The following is a 10,572-nucleotide window of genomic DNA, read 5'->3' as shown; positions in this document are numbered from 1 at the left end:
TATTAAATTTCTAAAATTTATTTAAGTTTAAAAATTAATCAATTACTTAGGATGCTCGTCTCCAAGAATTCCAAAGTTGAAATCCTCACGCATAAAGTTAAAAAAAAAAAATCATTGTCAAACGTTTTATCTAAACATTTCTAAATTAAATATTTTACATTTTTTTTTCAAATATTATTATTTAAAACTCTAATTTTAGTCACAGACACTTGAAAATTCACATAGAAGAAAGGTATTGATTGTGAAGAGAAATAACAGAATGAACAAAGGATAAATAAAATTCATAAGATAAATAGATTTCATCATAGGAAAAGAAAAGTAGTTGAAGAAATAATTCTCATGTGAATTTATCAGACACACACGAAAGCTATCATGCACAATTGATCTAGCTTCTGCAATTATTTCAGTGGCAATTCAACAAACACATAAAAGTATACTAAACAAATGTGTTGAGTGATCCTCTTTACAATATAACTAGAAAGATTTTACACAAATACAATTATATTAACTTCATTATATTTCTGATCGAGTAGGAGAAGAAAACAAAGGTTTTGGAGGCATTTCCAAGGAGTTCATGTTACCTTCCAACATGTCTACAACTCTGGTCATTGTAGGTCTATCATTTGGGAGTGATTGAATGCACCACAAACCCACTACAGTCATTCTCTTTGCAATCTCATCTTCTTCTGTGTTCATCACTTCATACGGTCTGATTTCATTATCAACCTCAAGTCTTTTGTATGCCAAATGTGGAAAGTATATCTCACTCGTGTGACTAGCTTCAGGATTAATGTTCCTCCTTCCTCCTACCATTTCTGGTACCAACATTCCATAACTATATACATCAGATTTTTGTGAAACTCCACCAAAATGTCTATTCACCATTTCTGGAGCTAAATACTCCAGTGTCCCTCTTGGATCAGAGACAGAAATAATGCTTTCATCCCTGGGACACAATTTTGCCAGTCCAAAATCTGATATTTTAGGACAAAAATTCTCATTCAAAAGAATATTATGCGGTTTTATGTCAAAATGTAAAATTTTAGTGTTGCAACCCCTGTGCAAGTACTCCAACCCTCGAGCTATTCCTATTGCAAATTGATATAAATTTTCCATAGTTGCTTATTCTTGTCCTCCTTCTGTCCCATAAATCCTCTTACAATGAAGCCATCTTTAGTTTCACTAGCTTCTATGGTTTTCACTTTTCAGCTATATATATTTTTGTCAAGTTGTTCTTGTGTTATAGCCTTTTCATCAAATATCCACTTCAATTTAGCTTGTTAAAAGAAAGTTATCATGCACAATATTTGGTCTAGCTTCAGCAATGGCAATTTAAAACTAAATTTAACACCATATGAGATCCATTTGCTTTTCAGAATAAAAACACTAAACAAATGTGTGGAGTAATCCTTTTTACAATATAACTAGAAAGATTTTACCAAAATACAGCGATACTAATTTCATGAGGAAGTTTCTGATCGAGTAGGAGAAGAAAACAAAGGTTTTGGAGGCATCTCCAAGGAATTTACGTTACCTTCCAACATTTCTACAACTCTGCTCATTGTAGGTCTATCATTTGGAAGAGACTGAATGCACCACAAGCCCACTACAGTCATTCTCTTTGCAATCTCATCTTCTTCTGCATTCATCACTTCATACGGTCTCACATCATTATTAACATCATTATCTACATCAAGTCTTCTGTATGCAAAATGTGGGAAGTATATCTCACTTGTATGACTAGCTTCACCATTAATGTTTTTCCTTCCTCCTACCATTTCTAGTAGCATCATTCCATAACTATAAACATCAGACTTTTGTGAAACTCCACCAAAATGTCTATTGATCATTTCAGGAGCTAAATACCCCATTGTTCCTCTTGTATCAGACACAGAAATAATGCTTTCATTTCTGGGACACATCTTTGCTAGTCCAAAATCTGATATTTTAGGACAAAAATTCTCATCCAAAAGAATATTATGCGGCTTTATGTCAAAATGTAAAATTTTGGTGTTGCAGCCCCTGTGCAAGTACTCCAACCCTCGAGCTATTCCTATGGCAATTTGATATAAATTCTCCCAGGTCAAAGATGCAATATTTTCTTGCCCTCTGTTGTAGATGAACTTATCCAAAGAACCATTAGCCATAAACTCATAGATGAGAGCTTTTTTAGGGCCTTCCAAACAAAATCCAAGAAGACTCACAATATTAACATGAGATGTTCTACTGATGCTGGCAACTTCATTGATGAATTCTTCACCATTTCTTTTCGATGCATTCAGTAGTTTTACAGCCACAGGACTACCGGTGAGTAGTTTTCCTTTGTATACTATACCAAACCCACCTTGGCCAAGTTTAACTTTGAATGAATTGGTCATTTTCTTCACTTCTGAAAATTTGTATCTTTTTTGTGCTATAGCTCCATGATTTTTTAAGAATGCTTCAATATTTGAATCATTGTTTCTGGTAAAACAAAATTTGACTAGTCGAGTTGAAGACTTACGTCTAAAACAACAAAATATGAAAAAACATCCTCCAATTACCACGATTACAACACCTGTTAAGAAATAATAGGATATTAAGAAACCATAAATATAGAATATTAAGAAACCATATATATATTTTTATAACATGCAAATTTTTGAATGGTTAGTTCATAACAAAGACTTCATTAAATTTAACATCGATAAGAATACAAATACAGCTGTAATTCTCAGTTGACTTATTGGAAAGGTCAATTTTCTATTTCAAATAATATTGTGGTTAATTACAAATGAATAACAATTATGTTGAGTTTGATACGATTGTTGTTATGCAATACATCTACAGTTTTTTGTTTAAACTTTAGGTGTAATTAATTGTTGCATTAATAATAGCTTTTTAAGAGTTAAAATATGGGTAAGGTATGTTTCATATTGATTTGGCTTGATTTAGGATTTGATATAAAATAACGTAAATTAGTTAAGATACAATTTTCTGTCATATATTTATTATGGTATTAGAGCATGAAAAGGGAAACAATTTAAAAGTGACAGAAGAGATATGATCTCAACTCAAGTGATAATTGGGGAAATGTAATTGTCTCAATGCAACTCTGTGACAGAATTTTGAAGAATGGGAACATGTAAAGAGGACCCTATTATGTGTCACAAGAAAATGGGAGTTTGTAGATAAAATGAAGGAAGATCGTCAAAGACAATGGTGAGTTTGTGCTAATGTTGCTTTTAAATTCCTTAACTTAATATGTGATGATTGAATTTCTTTTAAAAAGCATGAATGAAGTTGTATGCATGTATAATGTGTTGTTTTTGAAGTTTTGCTTTATATGATTAGCATGAGATAAGAAGTTTCTGAAATAACATTTGAAGTTGTTCGAACTCTAACATCAACTAAAAATAAAGTCCATATATAAATACGGTACAAATTTTATATTACAAAATTATTAAATAGTATCACATATATTAATTTATTTAGGAGTGAAAATATAATTGTTATATACTTGATCTACATTTTCAACCTAAAATTTAGCTAAAATTATTGGACATATTGGAGAAGATATTTTTTTATCATTAAGCCAAAACCTAGGAAAAATCTTTTTGATATTGATTTAGAAACTATTTGTATATAAACTAATACAAAATTATTGTAGATTCCTTGTCATTTAGATAAATAATAAAATTATTAATAATTAAAAAAAAAAACTAGTTTACTTTGTATTTGATTGAGAAATGGATTAAAGATTTATCATGACTCATAAAATAATGGCATAGAAGATATAAAAGGATATAATGAACCTATTACCTACAATAATTTTCATTATCCAGTTGACCTGGTGGTCATGTGAGGTATATGTGCCACCTGCAACAATAAGTAGTGACAATAAAAAAGAGCTTATTGATAATAGAAAAGAGTTCTTAAACTGTTGTAATGAGTCTTCTTGGAAGTGTACATATGAGGAAAACATCATATTTTACAGCAATCACTTAACCATAAAGAAGATAAATATTACGTTAATAATTACAACTAATCATAAATCTTGCAAAGAATTTTACAGTTTCTAAAAATATTTAAATAAATTAAGTTTAAATTTATCTCATCTCAAATTATTTCCTAATATTAAAAATGTTTTTTAATATTTTTAATTCAAACTTAATTGATGTTATTTCTAATTAAAATTTATTAAAAAAAGTTAATAATTCTTTTAATTAATTTTAATTAAAATTGTTTTCAGTTAATGTTAATCATAATTTTAGCTAAAGTTAGCAAAAGAAAATTGGTATTGGTAATACTAAGAAAAGAATAGTTATGCTAGAGACATCAACCGCAAAAATTTAATTCTCATTTGAATAATATCCCAGACATTATCTAAGAAAACTCTAATTAATATCAAGTAAAAGTAATAGTATTTAATAATAATAAAAATAATCTTAATAATATAAATGAACCTATTTTCTTATAAAACATATCAAATTCCTTTACAAAAATATCTTCCTTTCCCTCTCACTTAATGACTTCATTTCAATTGTAACATTTACTTAAAAGACAATGTCATTGTTGTCGGAGCTTTAATTACAGATTAATTATGATTTTGGTACTTTAATTTTAATTAAAAATTAAAATTAGGTATTTTTAAAAATTTTAAATTAATTTAGTCTTTAACTTTATAAATATGTAAATTTAGTTATTTTAAATAAGTTTTATTAAATTTATTTGACATTTCAACGATATTTATTATAGTGTTTATTTTGTTTATACTGTTTGACATAATATTAATTAAGAAATGTGTTTAAAATGTCAAATAAAATAAAAAAAAATAATTATTTAAAGGACTAAATTCACGTATTTTTATAAATGAATGATTAAATTAGTTTAAAGTTTATAAAAAATATTAATTTTAATTTTCTCTATAAATTAAAAGTAAATTTAATCTTTGGATTAAATATGTTTTTGGTCCCTCAAGTATTAGTAGATTTTGGAATTAGTTTATCTTTGAAACTTTATACCAATTTAGTCCTTCATCTTTAAAAATACATGGATTTAATCATTCTTACTAAATTTATTAAATTTATTTGACATTTTAAACTTATTTTATGATAATATTTGAGTAAAATATGTCAAACGGTTAAACAATTCAAAAAATATATGAAATATGTTTCAAACATTATATAAACTTAACAAAATTTGATTAAAAAGATTAAATTCACATATTTTTAAAGATAAAGGACTAAACTGGTCAAAATTTTTGAAGAAAAACTAATTTTAAATTTTACTGAAGAAAAAAAACATACTAACCCTTAATCTTTAATATTTAAATTCAAAGAAAGAATGATAAAATATATAATTGAATTATCAAAATATTCACCAGGAAAGATTGATTCAGGCGCTGGCGCTGGTGCTTGTGTTAATGAAATTGATCGTGATCGTTGTTGATGTGGTGGTGATGATTGCAGCGGCGACACATGTGGCGGTGACTTTAAATCTGGTGCCGACACGGGCGATGTGGATCCCTCTGCTGTTGCATTGCTAATACAAACTTGCCTAGTGAAGTCGTTGCAATCTGTTTACCAGTATTTGCTTCACAATTATTAAGAATTTTCTTTTACGAAGAATTATGAATAATTATTGAATATATAGATATAAATATATTTAGAGAATAGGCGACGAAAAAAAAAATAGAAATGATAGTTTAACAACTTAGATTAGTCATTGATTTTCTCCAGCGAAGTTATCTTATTTTTATTTTTATAGGTTAATTATGTTTTTTTTTTTCTGTAATATAATACGATCTTAGTTTAGTCTGTGTTTCAAAACTTGATTTAAAGTTTGAAGATGTAAAGTTTCTATACTTAAAAAAAAACCAAAGACAAAAAACCATCCTCTTGGTGAGAGAAAAGGTCTAATTATTTGGTATAGACTTATTTTGAAAGTTGGAGATATTTATTATAAACTTTTTTTCTAATGTTCGAATATACAAGAATAATTAACTCTTGTATTTATGAAGATGTAATGTGTCTTAATTTTTTATAATTTTTAGTATTAACATTATTTTTTCATACTCTTATATTCTAATTTCTATTCTTAATCTTAATTAATGATAATTATTACATATTTATGAATATTTAGTAATTGAACATATTATCAATTTTTAAAAGATAAATACTATCATACAAAAAGATTACCAAAAAATTTATATATAAAAAGACATTGTTAAATATTAATATATATTAATTTTTTTTAAATTATTACAAAATAATATATTTTATTTTAAAATTATATTATAAAACATTTAATTCCTATAATTTTTGAAATTAATGTAAAACATTTTTTCAACAAAAATTATATGAAAATTTTAATCATGTTTGAAATTAATTTTTATAAATATAAAGACTAAATATATTATAATTTAATTTAAAAATAAATCATAATTTTTTGTAATAATTTAAAAAAACATATTTAATGTTATTGATATTATTGTCGGCAGAATCTTATCCAAAGACAATACTTACTCTGGGAAACAACAGTCACAACTGTCTGTGCCAGATTCCTGCGTGGGCTGCTGCAATCTGTATACAATTTTAAAAGTAATTATAAACTATTTTAATGAACATTTATATTCCAATTCTAAAATTTTTGTTCTGCTCTCTCTACATTTTAAAGGTGATTAATTATTAGCTTTTTAGGTAAAATAAAATTACCACCTACTATTATCATCTTCTTTGAATTTGGATTCTTTACGAAATTTTTTTCACTGTGATTTCAAAATATATTATTGAGCACGTATTTTAATGATTTAAAATATATTAAAACAGCAATGTATTTTTAGTAATAATTCCAAAAATCCAACAAAAAAATATGTTAGTCATCTTTTAAACTCTGGAAATCGTAAAGTCCCTGAGAATTTTGCATCAAAACTAGTTTTTGATGGTATTAAGAGTCACGGAGAGAACAAAAAATCATGCTTAAAAGGTTTGTTTATTTATTAAAATGAAATAAAGAGTTTATTTTATATACTATTATTATTATAAAACTTTTCTATCAATAATCAATAAAAAATTAATATTAGTAAAGTTTAAACAATTATTATAAAATAATATATTTAATTTATAGATTGTCATTAGTTATTAAAACAAATGATAAATAAAAATAAAAATTACATACATTTTTGTTGCATACACTGTTCATCCATTTAAGTATCTCTAAAAAAGTTAAATATAATTTACTTCTACTTAAATTTAGTCAATTTAATTGAATACGACATATAACTAAACTAAGAAAAACTCAGAAAGAGGTCTTCGACCTCTTCTACCTACTCGCATTATTTTCTTCATCACTCTTCTTCCCCTTTCACACTCTCTTTTCTCTTTCTTTCACTTTTCTTCGTTTCCTCATCTTTAAGCATTTTTTTTTAATAATTTTGGATAATTATTTAGTCCTACTTTTCGAACTCTATCTTCACTAACTTTAGAGTAATTGTTTAGAGAAATATCCCACTCCTCAATCTTTTATATAGAAAATTTTGTTGTCTGCTGGGACTCACTAACTTTACCTCTTTCTAACACAAACATGAACTTTTTCTTTGACCATATCATAGAGGTAAAGTGTGTATAGTTTTTGCATTTGCAAAGGAATAAACATCGAAGGTGCATAACTAAAGCAGCGCAAAAGATAAGAACTTACTTTTTCGACCAACACATGCCATGGAGAGATCACCGACTTTGTTTACGATTTTTGAGTGGTTTTGACCTGCAACCAGTACGTACCATCAAACATATAAGCTTTTAATTTAGGTTAGTTGAATCAAGGAAAAGAAAAACCTACCCAGAAGCATAGACGAAGTGTTGAAGTTCACATCACATGTAGTTGGAAGAAGAAGCGTTGCTACAGAGAACAGAAAGAAGAGAGTGAGTCTGAGGAACATGTTTAGTTTCAATGCATTTGCAACCATAGGAAAGAGCTAAGTGTCTCAACCTTACGTTTTAAGGAGATTCCTTGGTCACAGAATTTGAATAGTCCAATAATGACTACGTTTTTATGTGTAATAAAGTTGAAAGATACGGGAAATTTCTTTCCAGCTGCAAAGAAGCCAAGAAGGACCACACTCTGCCTTTTTTTCGCCTACCAAGTCAACTCAACAAACACTGTATTCACACTTCCATTAGAGTTCCTTACTCAGTGAATTGTGGTGATAAAATTTTATGTTAGTAATACGAATCATTATTAATTATTTCCGATTTCATTATATCATATTACGTTCTTCGTACTAAAAATTCTAATGGTGTGTGTGGATACTAAAAATCTTAATCATCTATTTGGATGAGGTAATTCAAGAGGGTGATTTATTTATTTGGAAAATTTAAAATTCTTTGTAATGAAATGTTTTGTTTGAATAGAGAAATTAAAAAACATTTAAAATGCATTCATTTTGTTGAAGTATTTCAATTAGTTAAATTAGAAGAAATTCAAATATCCTCAAAATAGGTGGAATTTGAAATTCTTCTCACTCAACCTCACACTCTAGACTCAATCTCAAACAGACCCGGCAAACCCGACAACCATGACAGGTTGGGTTGGCCAGACGATCCAGACGGATCAAATTGACCTGACGGCACAAACGGGTCGAGCAGGTCTGACGACCCAGACAGGCCGAGCGGGCCCGACGACACAGACAGATCATGCGGACCCGATGACCCAAACAGATCAGGCAGGCCCGACAACCCAGACGGGTCAGGCGGACCCGACGACCTAGACAGACGGAGTGACTTGATGACACATATGGGTTGGGCGGGCTTGACAACTCAAACAGGTTGGTCAAGCCCAACAACCCACACCGCCCAGGTAGGCCTGACGACCAAGATGTGTTAGACTGGCCTAACGACTCAGACAGACCGGACTGGCCCCACGACATAAACAAGTCGGGTGGGTCCAACGACCCAAATATGACTGACGACCTAGACGAGTCGGGTGGGCTCGAAGACAAAGACGGGCTGAACCGACGTGACAACCAAGACGGGTCAGCGGGTTCAATGGCCCAAGTAGGACGGACGAGCCCAACGACCCACATTGGTTTGGCGGCCAGACGACCTAGAGTTGTCGGACGAGCCTGATGACCCAGATGTGTCGGGCAAGCCCAACGACCCCACCAACCTGTTGACCCGACAAGCCTGACTAACTCGTTTCGAAATTTATCATGAACTCAAAACATAATTAAGCCTAAAATAAATATTAATAAAATGAAATTTAATCTCACAAGAAATTCAATTATTTTATCCAAACAAGAAATTGAAATGTAAGATATTTTAATTTCTTTATCCAAACAAGTTATTTAGAAAATGAAGGGAATTTAATTGCAAGCAATTCAAATACAATGCATTTCAATTTCTCAGCATTGTTGAAATGCTTCATCCAAACACAAGATAATGTTGTGTTTGGATGAGGCAATTCAAGAAGGTGATTTATTTATTTGGAGAATTTGAAATTCTTTACAGTGAAATGTTTTGTTTGGATAGAGAAATTTAAAAAATATTTAAAATGCATGCATTTTGTTGAAGTATTTCAATTAGTTAAATTAGAAGAAATTCAAATACTCTAAAAAAATGTGAAATTTGAAATTCTTCTAACTCAACCTCACACTATAGATTCAACCTCAAATGGACCTGGCAAACCAGACAACCATGAAAGGTTGGGCTAGCTAGACGATCTAGACGGATCAGACCGACCTGACGACACAAACAGGTCGAGCAGGCCCGACGACCTAGACGGGTCGAGCGAGCCCGACGACCTAGACGAATCAAGCGGGCCCAACGATCCAAACAGATCAAACGAGCCCAACAACCCAAACGAATCAGGCGCGCCCGACGACCCATACGGGTCAGGCGGGTCCGACGACCCAGACGAGTCGAGTGGGCCCGACGACCCAAACGAATGGGGGATGACTTGATGACACATATGGGTCGAGCAGGCTTAACAACTCAAATAGGTCGATTAAGCCCGACAACCCACACCACCTAGGTAGGCCCGACGACCAAGATGTGTCAGGATGGCCCAATGGCCCAAACGAACCGGACTAGCCCTACCACATAAACAGGTCAGGTATGCCCGACGATCCAGATGAGCCAAGTGGGCTCAAAGACAGAGATAGGTTGAATCGACCTAACACCCAAGACGGATCAGCGGGTCCGATGGCCCAAGAAGGACGGGCGAGCCCAACGACCCACACAGGTTTGGTAGGCTAGATGACCTAGACGTGTCGGGCGGGCTTGACGACCCAAACGTGTCAGGCAGGCCCATCAACCCGACCGGCCCGTTGACTCGACAACCTGACCGACCCATTTCCAAATTTATCATGACCTCAAAACGTAATTAAGCTTAAAATAAATATTGATAAAATAAAATTTTATTTCACAAAAAATTTAATTATTTTATCCAACCAAGAAATTAAAATATAAGGTATTTTAATTTCTTTAACCAATCAAATTATTTAGAAAATAGAAGAAATTTAATTATAAACCATTCAAATACAATGCATTTTAATTTCTCAGTATTATTGAGATGCTTCATCCAAAAACAATATAA

General features: G+C 30.7%; 1 protein-coding gene and 1 pseudogene across 2 annotated transcripts; both read right to left on the bottom strand.

Moving 5' to 3' along the window:
- Window positions 1-206: 206 nt before the first annotated feature.
- Window positions 207-1,237, bottom strand: LOC114181928 (LEAF RUST 10 DISEASE-RESISTANCE LOCUS RECEPTOR-LIKE PROTEIN KINASE-like 2.4 pseudogene; annotated as a pseudogene).
- A 160-nt stretch (window positions 1,238-1,397) lies between these two features.
- On the bottom strand, window positions 1,398-7,991 carry LOC146886630 (LEAF RUST 10 DISEASE-RESISTANCE LOCUS RECEPTOR-LIKE PROTEIN KINASE-like 2.4). Of its 2 annotated transcripts, XM_085672578.1 has the most exons (7): window positions 7,969-7,991; window positions 7,819-7,878; window positions 7,678-7,743; window positions 6,507-6,563; window positions 5,363-5,557; window positions 3,802-3,858; window positions 1,398-2,557 (listed from the first exon to the last, which is right to left on the bottom strand). In XM_085672578.1, the coding sequence occupies exons 2-7, from the start codon at window positions 7,826-7,828 to the stop codon at window positions 1,461-1,463; spliced, it is 1,482 nt and encodes a 493-aa protein (XP_085528704.1). In that variant the 5' UTR covers window positions 7,829-7,878; window positions 7,969-7,991; the 3' UTR covers window positions 1,398-1,460. The 2 variants fall into 2 exon arrangements, with proteins under 2 accessions (XP_085528704.1, XP_085528703.1); XM_085672577.1 differs by lacking the exon at window positions 7,969-7,991 and having other exon boundaries at window positions 7,819-7,957.
- Window positions 7,992-10,572: the final 2,581 nt, after the last annotated feature.

The sequence above is a fragment of the Vigna unguiculata genome, chromosome 4 (genome assembly GCF_037176805.1).
Source record: "Vigna unguiculata cultivar grain cowpea cultivar isolate G323 ecotype 2 chromosome 4, ASM3717680v1, whole genome shotgun sequence".
Classification (NCBI taxonomy): domain Eukaryota; kingdom Viridiplantae; phylum Streptophyta; class Magnoliopsida; order Fabales; family Fabaceae; genus Vigna; species Vigna unguiculata.
Note: the sequence above shows the minus strand (reverse complement) of the source record. Positions and strands in the feature narration are given on the sequence as shown.